Here is an 18,019-nt window from a genome sequence, read left to right as displayed (position 1 = left end):
TCCAGCACCCCCAGTGATCTAACCAAGAGGGCCTTGTATTCAGTTCCTAAGGCTCCACTCCCAGCGGGGTTCCCCTGCTCTTCAAGCCTTCCCATCTCCCATCCTGCCCTACCAGGCCCTGCCCAGACATGCCCTGACACCCAACACGGCCAGGCTCCCCTGCCCCGGCCTTTGCCCGAGCCCTCCCCTAACCTGAACAGCTGCCTCCCTTTCTACCACCCAGCAAAGCTCAACACAGCCCTCAGAATCCAGCTTAAAAGCCCCCTGTTCTGAAGCCTTCCCAGATGCTCCCCTCAAATCAAAGGGGTGTACCTCACTCAATCCTCATTCATTCCCTCAGCAGCAACTATTCAGGTGTCTGCTGGGGCGCTACGATGCTCCTAGAGCCTCCCCAAACCCTGTGTGCCAGGCACCACCCTTAGCCCCTCGCCTGGCTGTTGACCTGTCCCCTCGACAACCGGGGAGGGTCAGGGCTGGGCCTCGGCCTCTCTGACACCACCCCCAAGGGCAGCAGAAAGCAGCTGGAAGAGCCCTGGTCTGGGTTCAAACCCCACCTCTGCATTTCCCAGCTGTGTGACCTCATGCAAGTCACTCCCCTTCTCTGAGGCTTGGTTTTCCTGGACAATGGGAATAGGGTTGCTGGGAAAACTGGAGATTGTGTACCTCAGGGGGCTGCACACTGTAGGGGCCTAATATGTGCTTGCTATTATTAGTATGCAGGAGGTATCCAATAACGTTTGTGTCATGAGGTTCAGTTCCCCAGGCTCATCTGGCCCTCTCAGGAGCAGCACCAATACATACTTGCTGAGTGAACAGACTCAGGTTTTGTGTATTACGCCAAGCCCCCAGCCAGCCGCGTGGCAGAGCTTCCTGTTTATGTCCCTGTGGCTGGCAGATGTGACACCCTGAGGACAGTGCAGGTCAACCTCCCTGCTTCTGGGGTCCCAGCCCGGAAGCTAACACAGGAAAGTGGCTGCTGACGGGGCCAAAAGTCCGTTTTGTGCCCTGCCACGCTGAGCTGGAGACAGGTCCCTCCTCTGAGTCCTCAGCCACCTCAGAACAGCACACCCAGCCTGTCCCAGGGCTCCCCAGGATATAGGCTCAGCGAACAGGCCCCCACCGCTGGGCCTGCCTTCGGTATTCTAGGAGCAGGCCCCGGGGGGCAGGAGGGCAGGCGCCCCTGCAGCTCGGTCAGAGTGGAGACTGCCCCACCACACAGCTGGGAAGAATCGGCAGGACTCAAGTCAGGCCTGCACCTCCCCATCCCAGGCGCCCACGGCCCAGGGGCAGAGCCATCCTGCCCACCCGCCCAGTCCCCTGGCTGCTCCTGGAGGTGCTTGCCCCAACTCTTGCAGGGTAGGGCTTGAGGGATGAGGGCAGGCCCCACCCTAGCCCTCCCAGAGCTCCAGCCCCTGCCACGAGGCTTCCCGACACATCCCAGATGCCCGGCACGTGGTCCCCACGTGTGAGAGCCCTCACGGGCCTCAGCTCCTCCACGGAAGTAACAGATGGCGAGTTCCAAGGAGCTGGGAAGGGGGGTGGCTGGCACGCCTCCAGGACTCGTCAATGCTTCCCACCCAGGACGCTCCTCCAGGAGGGGTCCAGAAAGGAGTTGCATCCCCCACCCCGAGACCAGATGGTGGGGGCGGGGCTAGTTGCAAAGACGAGCACTGGATGGGGAGTCCAGGGCTAAGGACAAGTCCAGCTCTGTGCTGTGTGATCTGGCGTCATCTACTTTTCCTTCCTGGGTCTCATCTTCCCCATCTGGACAATGGGGAACGGGGTGACCGAGGGGTTCTCTAGTTATTCTGCAGGGAAGACATGGAAGCCACCCACGGGGCAGTGGGCTCAGTGGTGGGTGGGTGTGTCCAGCGTCACAGCTCAGGCTAAGGGAGGACAGGATAGGGCACAACACGGGCAGTGTCCACCCTCTGGCTACAGCACGGGGCAGGAGAGCCTGGGGGCACTGCCTTTCCCTTGGCAGCTGCTGGCCCCCGGCTTTCCCCCTTGGCTGGCCCTCACCACTTCCTCTTCCTGCAGCCCCATGCAGTCAGAGTGAGGCTTCCTCATGCAGAATGTGGAAACTCAGAGAAAGAAAAGCAAAGCCCACACAGGTGCCAAAGCACTGCAGTGGGCCCAGAGCAGGGGTCACACCGGGACATGGGGGCAGTTAGTGGCCTGCGTGCTCCCTGGCCTCCTCCTGGCCCCACCTGGCGCTGGCCTGACCTCTACTTACCTGGAAAAAGGCAGTGTTGGCCAGAGGCACCAGGATGTTCTGGGAGCCACCCGTGGGCACGGGCGCCAGGGGTGAGAGCAGGGTCCGGGGGCAATCCTGAGGGCTCTGCAGAGGAAACAGGAGGAGAGGGTGACACGGGGGCATTTCAGAGAAGAGGCAGGAGGACTCAATGCACCCCAGCCTGCCCAGTGCGGTCCTGCCTTCCTGGGGAGAAAACACTAGTCATTCAGTCCTAATGGCCACCACCCTGGCCCCGTGCCTCCCAACCACCACCGCCTTCCATCCTATGGGCAGGTCGCATCGGCCCTGTTTAAAGATGAGGAAGGTGGGCACAGGCAGATGGGATAACTCGCCCAGTGGTGGGGCCAGTTTCCTCCATGAGTGCTCCCTGGCCTCAGAGGAGGCTGGGAGGCTGAGCTCCAGGCCCAGCTCCTTCCTGTCTCTGGGCCTCATCTTTCCCAATAGTAGAACAGGGAAGCTGCACCCACTCCCTGAGATGCCCCCAGGGCTGAAACTCCAGCTTCCTGACTGACTCATGTGAAGCGATTCAGAAAAGAGAAACCCTGGGCTTCCAAAAAGCCCATAGGAAAGGCACAGGGAGGGCTCCAAACACCAAGAGGACATTTCAGAGGGCCAGGTACCACCGGTCCGCAGGGAACACCCCTCCCCACAGCCCGGGTACAAGTCACAGCCTCTGGGTGAAGGTGCCAGCCCCAGGAAGGGCCCCGGGCTCATGGGGGGACAGCACATGGTTGGCCCTTGTTTGGCGGTGGAGTTACTGAGGCCTGGCAGAGCAGCTGCTTCAGGGAAGGAAGGAAGTGGAGAGGAGGGAGGGAAAGAAAGAAGGAAGGAGGAATGAAGGATGGAAGGGAGGGAGGGAGGGGAGATTCTGAGCCTCCAAGAGCAGTGAGCTGCCTGAGGGCGGAGGACAGGGCTGGCCCCTGAAGCCCAGGTGCCTGACTCTGGAGGGGCAGAGACCAGGGGCAGGGCTGTTCCCGCCACGTCCACCTTAGTGACTGCTCTGAGCTGGAAGGTATGGATTCCCCAACCTGCCCTGTGTCCTCCAGCTTTGGTGGCCCCAGTGAGCCATTCCTGCCTCCTCCTGCTCCCGAATCTGACCTGCTGGGACCATGAGCAGCGCAGGACTGGGGACCCTTGAGCAGCCACACCCATGCCAAGGGGCCTCCAACCACCCTTCAGCCCAGGGACTTCCTACTCTGCCCTCCTTCCCAAGGCTGGCTGTGGAAGGATCTGGGTTAGAATCAGGCCAGAAAGCAAAAGTGCCCACGGGCCACGTGGCATGAGGTCACCCAGCCAGGCCAAAGGCCTTGGCACAAAATATGAGAGGTTTCTTTATTCTACATCAGATGAGGGCAGGACAGGGACTGATTCCCCTCAGGGACCCCAGCCCAAAAGCGAACCTCGAGGGGATGCAAATGCCAACAACAAGAACTGGTGATGACAAAACGCTAATAGCAGCAGCCGCCAGCCCATCCGGCCCTCCCTCTGCCGGCACCGTTCTGAGCACTTCGCACTCTAAAATTCACCAAATTCCACTGCCAACAACCCTAGGAGGTAGACATTATCATTACACCCATTTTACAGAATAGGAAACTGAGGCACACAGAAGCAAAGCAGTTTGCCTACAGTGGAACGGGCAACACAGGAACGCTCCAGTCGTCCAGACCATTTGCTGACCACAAGACCAGAGTGGGGAGTTCCCTTAGGGACAGGGCCTGGTGCAAACCTCAGGGGCCTTGGCTAGAGAAGCAGCATAGCCAGGCCCGGGTGCTGCTGGCTCCCTATGCCAGAACAGACAAGCCATTGACCTTCTCCGGGCCTCCGTGTTCCTACCAAGGAGGGGCCCTCTCTAGGCAAAGCCCCCAGACGGAGCCAGCCCCAGGCCCCCTGCAGACCACAGGCTGCCCTGTGCTGTGTGTAAACTCCACAGAATCCCAGGGCATGGAACCCACATGTTTCCACTCAGGCCTCGGAGCCACTGCCAGGTCTGCTTTGCAGCTGGCTAGGGCCCAGCCTCTGTCCTCCTGGCCCCAGCCCACCAGTGGGTAGGTGCTGATATGGGGCTGAGGCGTGACAGGGCAGGAGGTGCTCTCACAAGAGGGTCCCCACAGTGAATGATGTGGGACCACCCCTGAGGGTCACCCCACTCCCCTTAGCCGCTTGTAACCTGTGGCCAGGTGGATGCTCACCCCCATTCTAGAGAACCGAGGCTGAAGGAGTCCTCACAGCTCTCGCAAAGCCTCTCCTAAACTCCAGCGGGGAGAACTGGTGTCTCAAACCATCAGGGCACTCAACTACCCAGGGACCCTGAATCCACCTGGCCTGGTCCCTCCCTACCTCTTCGTACCCCCAGGGGCCCCACAATTGCCCCCATGTTCCTACCACCCCACTCTCTCCACTGGCCCCTAGTGACCACCCACCCCTATGAGTGGTCCTTGGGAAGCCACCCCCAGGGAAGCTACCTCACCCCTCAGGCACCTGCAAATGGGGCGCACATCCACCTTCCTCCCTGCCTCCCCCAAAGCTGGAGCCCTCCTTCCAGCATCCTCTACTTCCCATGTCTTTCATGTGGGGACCATGAGGGACAACGGAAACGTGACAGGAGGCTCAGGCCCTAGCACCTCCCTTCCCAGGGACACTTCTCCCAGCTCCCGAGGTGGTGTGCAGACCCTGCTGCCCGCTGTCCACACAGAGACCACAGCGCCACTATGACCAACTGGCACTTCATTAAATGCCAAATTAAGCATCAGTTCAGAGCCTCCTGCAGGCCCGGGGCAGCCTCTTCTGCTAGTTACTGTAATTCTCAGACCGGCTTCCTCCATGCCTCCACCCCAGCTCCTGGCCTGAAGAACTGCAGACCTGGGGGATAGCCATCTGACGGGACGCTGCCATGGAACTCCCTCCCAGGGGGTGAGCTCCTGTGCCTCTCTCAAGACCCAGCACAAAGGTCCCCTCTCAAGAGAAGTGCTCTCTGGCCACCCGCACAGAGTGGGCGTCAGTTCCCAAGGTGCATGGTGGCTCTGTAGTGGGCATCTACTATGTGCCAAGTATAGAGCTGGTGCCTTACGGGCATAATTCCAGATCCCCACCAAATCCTTCAGGCAGGCCCATTTTATAAATGGGGAAACAGAGGCACAGAGAGATTCAGTAGCTTCCCTAGGATCACACGGCCACAGCTCACACCTGAGGCTCTTGGCTCGTGATGGCAGGACTAGTCCAACTCGGTTCTTTCCCAGGGCCCCGTACTGACTAAGGCATACAGCAGGCACTCAATAAATGCTGAATGAACTGCGACGAGGCTGGGTCCTCCTCACACCCCTTAAGTTAGAGCACAAGGAGCAGGCTGCTGCCCAGCGTGATCCCACACTGCCATCACCGAGCCCTGCTGTGTACACAGCCCTGGGCTGGGGGCTGGAAGGAAGAGACGTGATTGAGATGGGGTCCCCAAACAAGAGCAGGAGTCCTAGTGGGGCCTCAACTGTGGAATTTGGGGGTCCAGAAGCCGCTCAGGGCTCCCGCATGGTTTAGCTGCACAGACTCCACTGGGCCCTCCTCCAGTGCTGGAAGCCCCCCCAGCCATGCTCCTCTTTGAATTAAGCACAGCCCCTGCCAGGCTCTTCAAAGCAGTTATGGGGCTCAGGCGGGAGGTGCTGTGTGCTGTGAGCGAGCAGGGGATTCCAGGCTGAGGCCACGGAGCCCCCTCCTTAGCACCTGCCAGGGTAGACAGGGCTTCAGGGATTCCTGAGAAGATTCTCTGAGCCCAGTGCAGAGGCTGGGGCTGCAGAGGCTCTGGGTGCTGGGGCTGCTTCCCCAGGATGTGTGCCCAGGGTGGGGCCCCAGTGACCTTCTGCAGGGAGCCAGGGCACCAGGTGCCATGTTGGCTATCTCAGTTGTGCCATCTGGAAAATGGGCAGGACCAGCCTTTTCCTGGAGAGATGAGCTACAGGAGCCCTGGTGCTCTACCCCAGCCACCCACAGCCCTGATATGGGCCAGGTCTGAGAGGGGACGAGCTGGGATCTCAGGACCCTGGCACATCCCACCTGGCTAGGCCTCATCACCCCACCCAAGGTCCCAGGCATCCCATTTGGCCATCCTGACATGGACTGTAGTGGCCTTAGAGGCTTCCTGGGCAAAGGTGACAGGCCACCTGGAAAGTGAACACATCTCAGAAACCAACCAGGGGCGAGGTATGTGGCATGTCCATTTTTACTTTATCTTTACACTAAAAAGCCTAGATTGATCCATTTTTACATTTCTTCCTCTTGCTCCCGCCCCATTTAATTGATTAAACCCAGCCACCATGCAGTGCCAGGGCAGGCATGGCCCCCGACCAGCACAGAGTCAGACTGAAGGGTCCTAGGGACTGACATGAGCAAGAGGACCTGGGAGCGTGCGGTTTCTGAGGCCAACCCATCCTCCCTGTCCAGGGACAGCTGCAGCACCACCCACCCTTGGGACGCCACTGCTGGTGCAGAAACCCAGGCAGGGCCCTTTCCACCCAGTTCCTGATTTTCACAAGAGGGGAGAATATGGGCTCCAGGGGCAGAGGGACTTGGATTAAGGCCCAAGTCTGGTACTGCCTGGGTGGGTGACCTTAAATGAATCACCTCCACAGGCCTTGAGGACAAATGCCCTGAACACCTAGGGTTGTTGAAACGGTCTTCCTACTGCAGGTGGGGGTGTAAACTGGTTCAGACTTTCTGGAAGGCAGTTGAGTTCAAGATGTAAAACTATGGCCACACTATCACTCCAACAGGTCATTTCTAAGAAGTGGTCTTCAGGGAATCATCAAGGATATGCATAGTGCCCTGGCTATATCAAAATGCAAAAAGAGGAAGTAATCAGTATGTCCAGCTATAGGCGGGTTAAATGCACCGTGGTACGTGATGAGCCCCACATAGGTGTTAAAACCAAACCTACGGAGCAATATGCAAGGGCATGGAAACACTCTCAACATGTGAAGTTTTTTAAAAAAAGTTAACGAAATGGCAGAGGCGGACGGGCCCCCTAACCTGGCTTACCGTGGGGTTTGGTGAGGCCTCGCACCGAGACTGGTTGGAGACACAGGAGTGCTGCTGGCTGCACCAGAAACAGGGCCACTGTGCCGACAGGCAGCTGGTACAGCTGGAAGACAAGGAGGCCCCTCAACTCCTGGTTCCCCACCCCTCACCTCATCCCTGTCCCAAGAACTGGAACCCAGAAGGCAGATCCCAGCACAGGGAAAGGTCTTTCTCATCATCGGAGCTGCGGGAAAGACAGGGTCTTTAAGGTAGTGAGCTGCCTGTACAAGAGGTATACAAAGCAGAGTCAAAAGAGATGGGGCCTTTAGGAGACTAAACTGAGTATAATCAAAGCACTTTGCCCTGTCCCACCTGGCTGTCCACAGAGGCCAGGCATCAGGCAGTATGCATTTATTGCAGAATGAATAAATGTGCTGGTGAATGAACAACTGAGGGGCCTGTCTACTCTATGATGCTATGATTTTCCTTCCCCGGGCCCCCTGAGAGCAAAGACCCTTCCTAGGGATGCGTTCTTCCCTCCACCACCTGGAGGCAAGCCCCCATGCCACTCACGCTGTGTGGGGGTACACTTGTGCAGTGCGGCTGCAGTCGTAGATGGTGAAATTGGCCTTGACGATGTTCCGCCCATTGACCCTCACAGACATCTCGACGGTCACGTGGTCTGGAATGGATGGGGAGCCAGGGAGAGGACATGGGGGCAGGGGATTGCCACCAACATCATAAGCTGTGACCTCTGGCCCCCTGCCATCCCCATGCCTGAGAGTCCACCGTTCTGCCCCTCCGGGGCTGTGCCAACAGCAGAGCGTGCTTACCCTGGTTGGGGGGGAAGGGTGGAAACCGGTCCCTCGGCAGGAGGTTGCAGTAGGCGATCTGGTGACCAAAGGCAGGGCCTGGGACCCGAGCCACAGTGTGGATGTTTTTCCCATAGTCACAGGCCATCTCCATGCCACTGAGGCTGGGCAGGCTGCCCGAGATCTGCAGGATCATGCCCTGGGGGCAAGGAACCCTCAGCTCTGGGGGCCCAGGCTACGCCCCTCACAGCCTGCCCCAGGGCTGTGCACCAACCCAAGATCTGGCCCTGCCTGAATGTCCCCTGGGGGAGGGGGTAGTGGTGGCCAGGACTCAGGGCTAGAGGACTATGCCCTACATGTGACCCTCTGAGCCTCAGTTTCACCAGCTGCAAAATGAAACATCATCTTACAGTGGTCAAGAAGGCTCTGCATGATCTGGCCCCCGTGACCTCTGACCCCATCTCCTAATACTCTCCAAAACAGCTGATCTTGTTTCTACCTCAGGGCCTTTGCACTGGCAGTTCCCTCCACCCAGACACTCTTTCCAGACGCTCACCCTGGCTCCCCTCCTGCATATTTTACCTGACCTGGCCTGAGATATCTGCACCCACAACTTGCTTCCCACCCCCATGCGCTTTTGTTTTCTCCACGGTACTTAGCATCACCTTCAGGTTTTATCTTGCCTATTCTCCTCCCTCACAAGCCTGGGGCTAGGGGTCTGTCTTGATCACTGATATGTCCCCAGAGTCTAGAGCTGTGCTTGGCACATAGTAGGTGTTCCATAATATTTGTTCAATGAATGAAATGACTGAATGAATGAGGGAAGGACTCTGTGATGTGTGATAATGGTGGGCCAGGGCAGAGGAGGCCCAGATGCCAAGCAGCTACAGGCCAGAGTCAGGCTGTCAGAGCCCCCCAGGGTGAAAGAAGAGGACCCCCATCCTCAGAGAAGTCACTGAGAGCCGGATGCACGAGCCCCAGACCTGTCTGAACCTCAGCTCCCACCCCTTGCCAGGGCCCAGAATCCCCCACCGCCAAGGCTGCCTGCCAGAGCCCTCCTGGCACAAGCCGGGGGTAGACCCAGCCCCCTGCACTGCAGGTTTATCTGTTTCTGAGAAGGAGAAATTTCAGTCTGGCACCTGGTGGTCCCTCCCCTCATCCCCTGTTCTGGAAAAAGGTGGGTGGGACTCATTGTCCTCCTAGCCTCCAACTGGTACCCTCCCTCCTGGGTCTCTGGAACCTGCCTCTTGAGTTTAGATTCCAGCCTACCACTCCCTAGCTGTGCAACCTGCAGCAAGTCATTTCACTGCTTGGTGCCTCAGTTTCCCCATCTGTAAAACGGGGATGTTAAAAGCATCTGCTTCATATGGTATGTGAGGCCTAACAGAGGTGGACGTCAAGCACAAAGCACGTGCCTGGCACTTACTAGTTGGTCAGGAAGGCCCAGTCATTGTCACTGTTCTCATTATTTGTCTTCAGGTCCTTGGGGCACCATGGGGGGGAGTCTCCACCTCTCGGGGCCTGGGTGCAGGGTGAAGGGAGGCTCCCTTCTGTGTCCCGAGTTGGGTCTTGCCTCCCCCAGGACTCACTGGGTACTCCTGGCGCACATCGATCTCGGCAGGCAGGACGGTCATGGCAGGACAGCGGCTGGGGCCCTCGCTGGCGCTGGTCCAGAAATGGTGCTGGCTGGAATTGGCACAGTCCTGCTGCAAGGTGCACCTGGGGCAGTATCATAGGGTCAGGACCGAGGTCGGCTCCTCCCACTCCCACAGCCCTCCGGCCCAGGTGTTGCTGGTCTCCAGCCTCACCGCGTCTCCAGGGCACACCAGCCGCAGTAGGCGTCCGCCGCACCCACACAGTCCCCACAGGTGGAGTGCACGTTGCAGGCGGCGACCTTCACCCTGGCCATCTGGGGGAAGAGGTGGGAGCCCAGCTCAGTGAGACTGCCAGCCTCTCCCTTGGGGAGGCAGTACGGTCAGCATGGTGAGGGCCATGAAAGGCTGGGGAAACTGAAGGTCAACACTCTAATGGGGGAACATGGGAGACAAGGCTTCCCTGAAGAGGCGAGGTCCGTGTTGGGAGGCGCAGGACAAGGTGGAGTTAGCAGATAAGGGGGATGGAGGAGGAGGGTGCTCCTGGCAGAGGAATAGCGTGTGCAAAGGCCAGGCAAGCAAGAGGGCTCAGCTGGTGCTGGGATGGCGTTGGGCTGGGGCTCTGGCCTCACCTGGTGGGATGTCATCAGATAAAGGTAACCGGAGTCTGCTGGGTCAAACTGCATGACATGGTGCACGGGCTCCCCGTAGGCCACAGTCACCACCCGCCTGCTCACCACCTGCATGCTCTCGTTCAGGTTGATCTGTTGGGGTAGTGGGCATCAGAGTGCTGGAGCCCATAGCAGGGGAGGCCAAACCCAGGGGACAACCTGAGCCAGGTCTGGGAGCTCCGCCTCCCCATCCTGTCTTGGACCCTTCAGGAGGGGTGGGAAATCACAGGTGTGCAGGAGAGGGCACTGGACCTGGCCTCGATGCTTCTGCCTTTGCTGTGCCCCCGCCAGGAGCTCCCTCTAGGCTCTTCTCCAGCATCCCGCCCTGTGAATCTGTGCAGGCTTTGCAGTTTACAAAACGTGCTCTGGGAGGCTGTTAGGCACCATGGCTAAGGGCAGGGGCTTGGGTTTGGATTCTGGCTTTGACACTGAGGAGCTCTACAACGTGTAAGTTGTACAAGCTGCCTCCCCTCTCTGAGACTGTTTCCTGAGCGAATGGGGCAGGTGAGCCATGAGCATTAAATAAGACACAGATCAGGCTGATGGCGCCAGGCCCAGGGAAGCTGCTAGGCTGCACGTCTCATTCCTCCCCCCATGCCCACTTCACGGAGGAGGAATCTGAGGTCGGGAGCAGCCGAGGGAGTTGACAAGAGGCACAAAGTGAAGAGATCACAAGGCTACAATGCAATACCAGGCCTGCCTGACCCCAGAGTCCAAGACTTAAGGCTGGGGGTGTGGAAGGTGCAGGGAGGAGGAAGACCAGGACTATTTGGGGCCTGGAAGCTTCTCTGGCTCTGAGGGACCCTCTGCGTGTCCTCCTGAGGACAACAATGCCGGTCAGAGCCCCACCAAACTGCTCTTTCTTGCCTGGCCCTGCCTGTTCCCAGCGTGCTGGTCTTGTCTGGGCCCTGCCAGGCCCCAGGCTAGGCATTTTGAGATGCAGCCAGTGGTCCGGACACCTCCTAGGCCAGTTCCTGCCCCAGCTTTCCTCCTGGGGCTCCCAAACCTTTCGTGGCTCCTTTCTGCTTATGGGATGAACCTGTTCTGGCACTTGAGGTCCTGGTGATCTAACCCGGACAACCCCAGCCTTATCTCCAGCCCCTCAACCCTGCTCACACATTCCAGCTTTCAGGCCTTTGCCTACGCTGTGCTCTTCTCTGAAATATTCCTTCCCGTTCCCTTCTACCAATGCACGCATGAGGCCCAGAAGCCTGTACGTACCAAGTCAAAATTACCTTCTCCCTAGGCTTCCACGGGCTTTGTCCCAGACTGAGACACCCCTGTCCCAGGTGGCCTCCTGGCGGAGCCTTGTAGGGGCTCAGGCCACTGCCTGTACCCACCCCTATGTCCAGGCATCCAGTGGACACTCAATTCATTTCTACTCCTTCAATCATTTATTGAGCACCTACTGTGCCCCAGGGCCTGTGCTGGGTGTGGCGATTTAAGGCCCGAGCAGGGCAGGGTTGGCTAGAGACAGAGGCCACACTGTGCAGGGTGGTGGGTGAGAGGCTCCTGGCCGTGGCGGGGTGTGGGCTGTGGTCCAGCTCCCACTGCGTGAGTCTGGAGGGCAGTCATTTCCCTCTCAGAGCCTCAACGTCTTCATCTGTGGCAATGGAATCGTGCCTCTGCCTCCCTTGCAGGGGTGTGAGAATTAAGTGAGAGGATGCCCTTTAGGCTCTGGGTAGACAGTGGGTGCTTAACAACTGCAGCCTCCTGGGCGTTGAGGGTGGGGTTGGGGCCTGGCTCATGTTCCCAAGCCAGGACACTGAGGCTAGGAGGGAAGAAGAAATTGCCCCCAGGTCACAAAGCTGGAAGCGGCAGAGCCAGACTCCAAATGTGAGTATCTGACCCCAAACCACGAGCTCCATTGGCGAGCCCCACCTCTGTGCTCTCCCCAGCCGCAGCAGTGGGGTCCTGGGACTCCACTCCCCATGCCCACCCAGCCCACAACATCTGCCCAGGCAGTGGGTTGGGGGAGCTTGGGTGATCGGATCTGAGCAGTTAGGCCGGGCCTGGTGCATGAATAGAGTGGTGGCGCTTAGCTGAGTCTCCCAACAGGGAGCAGGAGAGGTGGCTGGGTTGGGGGCAGGTCCAGGGCTGCACCTGGGGGTCTGGCCCAGGCTCCACCATGTCTGTCCTGCCCCAGAGCAGGGAAACCAGATTCTGTGCATCTCCTCCCAGCTCCAGGAATCTCAGGGCCACGGGCTAGGGTACAGTTAACTCCAGACACCAGTCACCCTGGGACAGGGTGGCTGGCAGGACTCAGGAGGAGAAATGAATGAGCATTCCTGCTTACCAGGCTGTGGTCTTACCTTGCCAAAGCCCCATAACAGCTTACAGCCCTTAATAGACAGGAAAACTGAGGCCTAGAGAGAGAATATGTGCTGCCCAAGGTCAAAGGGCCAGCAAATGGCAGAGCCCAGACATTTGAACTCAGACCCATACGGTTTCAAAGCCCCGGTCTTAGAGCCTGTGACAGAAGCACCCTCTCTGAGCCCTGGTTTCCCTCCTCTGTATAGACGCCACCTATATTATGAACAGTAGTGGCAAAAACAGACTTGCAAAATACTTTGTAAACTGTAAAGTGCTAGGTGAATGGGAGAAAACAAAGGGTCAGGCTGGACCTGTAGCAGCCCTGTGTACAGACTGACACTCAGCCAACCCCCAGGGGAGCCTCCCGCCCCCACCCCCTCCCTACCTTGAGGAGCCGCCCATTGACCGTGCCTAGGAAGACCGCTGTGTAGTTGTTGACGCTGGCCACAGCCACGGAGGTGAGGCCCGGGGCACGGAACACGGGCGTGGCCTTCAGGGGCTGCAGGATGGATAGCGGGTGCTGCAGGTGAGCAGCTCCACAGTCCAGCTGCTCCGGCTGGAGCTGGAAGAGGAATGGCACGTTAGATCCCAGCTCCAAAACCTTCTCCGGCTCCCTGCCCGCACAGCTGGCTGGGATCTTAGGCCCTGGCATCAGAGCTTTCAAGTCTTGTTCCTACTTTATATCCCCAGTGCTGGGCTGAGGCCCAAACACAAACAGGACCCCATCCCCAAGCCCAGGCCTGCCCTGACCTCGGTGTTGGTTACAGAGCTGTCCCAAGGAGATGATGTTCAACGTACGTGGGAACCAGCAGGCAAGGGAACAAGGTCAGGTTTGATTTTAAAGAGTCCAGGGAGGCCGGCCAGGGTGAGAGTTATACCCCTACACCCTTGGGGCTGCCTCTCCTGGCCAGGCACAGCTGAGAAACGCAGAGGAGTCCATACCAGATGACCAGAGGCCACCGTCAGCCTCAGCTTACCCGCTGGCACCTAAGAGGTGTCCCTCTTGCCTCGGCTGTTTTCCTACAGCCCCGGCTGGCTCTGTGTCTCCACAGCAACCATGGGCTTTGCTCCTGCCAGATGTCTGCTCTGACCCCAGGACCACCACCATCCCAAAGCCCCAGCAGCTTGCAGGACTCCAGGTGGAGGCCTCCCTAAACTGCAGCCTTTCTTTCCCTCCCCAAGCACCTATCCCCTCATCTGCCCACATTACAGGGGGACAAACAGGCTGGGTGTGTCTGAATGCACAGTCTGTGTCCACATCAGCCCAGCATCACCCACGCCCTCCAGCAGCAAATCAGCTGCAGCTCACAGGGCAGTTGTGAGAGGTGATCCCGTGTCCGGGCTGTTCCCTGAACTTGCTCCTACCTTCCCTCCCTTCTCCTGGGTCTTTGTATGTTCAAAGGTTCCTGGTGCAATTTGCACAAAAATAGAAAACAGGCCTCCAGGAAGTGACCCTGAGACAGTAAGTGCAACTCCGCAAAGACGCAGGCACAGGCGTGGCGCAGAGGAGTGAAAAGGAGACACAGATATGTCGGACGGGATTGAGTGCATCCATCACGGCGTATCATCCAGGACAGAAGTCCCCATCCCGCAGTGACACCATCAGCGCATACTGATTACAAGAAAAGTCACAGGATGTCATGGGCCCATTTTAGTAAAACTGGTGCATAAGCAATAAATAGTCACAACAGTAGACATAATAACAGGCCGCATTTACTGGGAACTGACACTGTACCAGGGGTGCACTGACTCCCAGAAGCCTGGCAGCCCTGGGGGCCCTATCTCATAGACAGGGAAACTGAGGCTCAGAGGGGAAAATGGCTAACTGCAATGTCATGCCCCCAGGGCTGACCCAGGTTGCAGACATGAGCCCGTGCCTCAGCTGCATTTGGACATCAGAGGCTCCGGGCAGGACTCAGGGAGGTCTCCGGAAGGCAGCGTTGGAACCATCTTTAGGGCAAAGCCTTAGAGATTTTTCTTTTTAAATTTCTTGTCTGTGCTTTTTGCAAGCGTAAGCCATCGATGATGTGCCTGCCTGGTTTTTGCACAAAGGCTCGGCTAGTTTTCAAAAGAAAGGACAGTGGGTCCTTCTGTGCTTAGGCAAATAAACACAGTTGCGGCCGGATGGGCTTCCAGGCTGGGGCCGTTTCCAGCATGTCCCTGGAGGCCAAGCCCTGAGCCCAGAGGTGTGGCGGGCTGGGGATGCCCTGGACCAACATACAGGAGGGAATGGTCTTCCGGAGGATGACAGCAGGTGACCCAGGCAAGGCACTTCACCTCTGAGCCTCAGTTTACTCAACTATAAAATGGGTACATCCACAGCGTCTTCCGCTCAGAGGCTGGGGTGAATCATTCATTTTAAAGTGTTCGCGGGGCTGGGCGCAGTGGTTCACGCCTGTAATCCCAGCACTTTGGGAGGCCGAGGTGGGCGGATCACGAGGTCAGAAGATTGAGACCATCCTGGCTAACACGGTGAAACCCCGTCTCCACTAAAAATACAAAAAATTAGCCGGGCGTGGTGGCGGGCGCCTGTAGTCCCAGCTACTCGGGAGGCTGAGGCCGGAGAATGGCGTGAACCCAGGAGGCGGAGCTTGCAGTGAGCCGAGATCTCACCACTGCACTCCAGCCTGGGCGACAGAGCGAGACTCCGTCTCAAAAAAATAAAAAAATAAAATATAAAGTGTTCGCACACACCGGGCGTGGTGGCATGTGCCTATAGCCCCAGCTACTCTGGAGGCTGAGGCTGGAGGATCACTTGAGTCTAGGAGTTCTGGGCTGTAGTGCGCTATGCTGATCGGGTGTCTGCACTAAGTTCGGCATCAATATGGTGACCTCCCGGGAGTGGGAGACCACCAGGTTGCCTAAGGAGGGGTGAACCGGCCCAGGTCGGTTAAAGCAGGTTAAAGTGTTTGCACAGTACATGGCCCACAGTAAGTGCCCAGAAAGTGTTAGCCAATAGTACTGTGTTTCAGACATGATTGCTGCTTATGTTATTATTATTAAGTAAAAGTTACCCATGTTCAACTGCTGATCAAAAAAGAAGAAAATTCAGGGCAAATCATGCCTACCTTAAAGCTTTTGAGCAGCCATCCTCTCACCTGGACAGCCCTCCCAGCCCTCTTCATCTTCCAAGACCACTCTTGCCTCCCACACTGACATTTCCTATCTGCTAACACAGCTGCCAAATGAGCCCTTTACAAATGCAAACCAGGTCTCCCCCAGTTCAAGCCCTCCCATGGTTTCCAGGATACTCAGAATAAATCCTAAATCCTAAATCCTCCCATGGGTCCCCTGATCTTCTAACTCCAACCCACACCCCCCTCGCCCTTGCTCCTTCACCCCAGCCACACTGGCCTCATTTCTGTGCCTCAAATATCACAAGTCCCTGCCTCAGGACCTCTGGCCTGGCCGCTCCCTCTGCCTGGGAAGCCATTCCCGAGAGTTGCATCATAGGCTCCTCCTCTCTCTCAGCACCAGCCCTGACCTACCCGACTCCATCCTGTGTGTGTTCCAGTTAGGGACAGCCCTGGAAGGTGGGTGCTGAGCGGTCTCCCCAGCTGCCCCAACCAGGCCGGGTCCCACCCCTCAGCAACCCTGCAGCTGCAGGGAAGAGGTGAGGTGGGCTCCGCACCACTGCAAGGGATGCTTTTCCTAGGGGCTAGGTAACTTTTTTCACGAATATGAATTACTTACATCATTGAAAAATAAGTTGTTTAAAATTAAAATTGTGAATCCCCCCTGCCACCAAGGGAACATAAGTTCTGGAAGGGGACACCAGGGAGGCCCCAGACGACACCTTTGGGCATACCCTGACATCCAGCCAGGGTGTGGTCCTGGGAAAAGGCGGACCAGGCGCCCAGCTCGGGGTGATCTATGTGCTAGGGCAGCAGGGAGGAGGGGAGCAGGGCAGGGGAGCTCGCTGGGAGCCGGCTTCCCCCACCCGCCCCGCCCCTGACTTTCACAAGCCATTAATTCTGCACCGAAGGAATTTTCTAAAAAGCCTTTCCCCCAGCTTTTTTTTTTTTCCCTTATCCTAAAATAAAATTTTTTAAAAAAATTTTAAAGGAGAAGTAAGCTGTCGGCTGCTCCGAAGGATCCGTGCTCCAAGGGGGAAGCTGATTCCCCAGCTGCCAGGGGAAATCACAAGGCAAACCGGCTCAAAAACGGAAGCCCAGCCTGGCGGGAAGTGCCGCCCCTGCTGGGGGAGGGGGATGCAGGCCGGGGGAGGGGAACACGGGACTCGGGACCAGACGTCCTGAGCATGCTGGCCTCAGCTGAACCCGGTCTCCAGGGGCAGTTAGCCTCACAGGCCCAAAATACCCCCCGACCCCAGCACCATCCTCGTTCAAGGCTAATGAGCATGAGTCTTTCCAAACTCAAGTTCTCCTGAGAGCAGGGAAGGCTCGGTTATCCCAGCAGCGCCCTTCAAGTCACAGGGCCATCTTTCCCTCACACAAAGCTGGTCAGACCCTCCCCACCTACAAACCGGCTCCCGGTTGTCCTTGGGATCAAGCCCCAGCTCTCCAGCCTCGCATTCAAGGCCTTTGTGCCCCAGCTCCTGCCAGCTCCCAGGCCTCCAGTCTCGCTGCTCCCTCTGCCCCACCCGCTGTGCCCACCACATCAGTCTCGGCAGGTCCTGGAACATGCCCACACCTCACACCTGGGGCTCTTGTGCCATTGTAAATGTCCCCTCAGCAGCCAACGCCTGTCCCATGCCTCTGAGCCATTCGAACTCCCCTTGGCACTTCAGCGTCCCGTGTCTGGACCCATGCTCTTCCCTCTCCAGGCATGCCCAGATGGCCGGTTTTCAAGATGTGGCTCAGCCCCCCAACTCCTGTGATGGCGCTGTGCTGGTCACCACTCCCACACTTCCCATGGTAGCACATGCATGACATTCTCCAGCATGGAGCCTGTGCTCTGGAGGGAATGTTTACAAAAGAAAGGAACCTAATTTTGACTAAAGTGTGAGTGACTGTATTCAGCTGCTTTCTGTCTAAGTGGAGTGATTGAGAGCAACACAGCCATGCTGGGTGCTGGAGAACTGAGGGAAACGTATGCCTACTCTGCATGTGGCAACAAAGGGAGGAGGGTATTCAGGTCCAGGCAACACTAGCTGCTAGCTTCAGTTCCTGTAAAAACCTCACTTTATCCCTCTCTCACATGGGACGAGCAACCACTGCTGGTCTTGGCCCTGTTTTGAGAGCAGGATGCGCCCTCCCCCTCCAGCTGGCTCCCTCCTGGGGCCAAAGCTCTGCTCTGCCCACTCTCCCATTAAAACTCTGACATATTGATTTTACTACCAGCTGTAATTGTGTTGACTTTCTCTCCCCAGGAAGCCAGTTGGAAGGACAGTTTCAAGAGCCTGGCTTCTCA

The 18,019-nt window shown here is 57.7% G+C and overlaps 1 protein-coding gene across 7 annotated transcripts in view; it reads right to left on the bottom strand.

The window, feature by feature from the left end:
• The window catches only part of PLXND1 (plexin D1), a 52,071-nt gene that overhangs the window by 21,315 nt on the left and 12,737 nt on the right, over positions 1–18,019 (bottom strand). For 4 of the 7 annotated variants that reach the window (XR_012431531.1, XR_012431532.1, XM_045385665.3 and 1 more), the window contains exons 2-9: positions 13,032–13,208; positions 10,295–10,426; positions 9,879–9,979; positions 9,660–9,789; positions 8,092–8,269; positions 7,832–7,940; positions 7,280–7,382; positions 2,237–2,341 (exon numbers count right to left, since the gene is read on the bottom strand). Coding sequence is in view for 4 of the 7 variants with exons in the window: in XM_045385665.3 (XP_045241600.1) it covers positions 2,237–2,341; positions 7,280–7,382; positions 7,832–7,940; positions 8,092–8,269; positions 9,660–9,789; positions 9,879–9,979; positions 10,295–10,426; positions 13,032–13,208 (1,035 nt within the window). In the remaining 3 variants the exon portion in view is untranslated. Of the gene's footprint in view, positions 1–2,236; positions 2,342–7,279; positions 7,383–7,831; positions 7,941–8,091; positions 8,270–9,496; positions 9,790–9,878; positions 9,980–10,294; positions 10,427–13,031; positions 13,209–18,019 lie in introns of those variants that run through there. The other 3 variants (XM_074033101.1, XM_045385666.3, XM_074033102.1) reach the window with 3 other exon arrangements.

The sequence above is a fragment of the Macaca fascicularis genome, chromosome 2, assembly GCF_037993035.2.
Source record: "Macaca fascicularis isolate 582-1 chromosome 2, T2T-MFA8v1.1".
In the NCBI taxonomy this organism is placed as follows: Eukaryota; Metazoa; Chordata; class Mammalia; order Primates; family Cercopithecidae; genus Macaca; species Macaca fascicularis.
The sequence above is the reverse complement of the archived record's forward strand: the minus strand, read 5'-3'. Positions and strand labels throughout refer to the sequence as shown.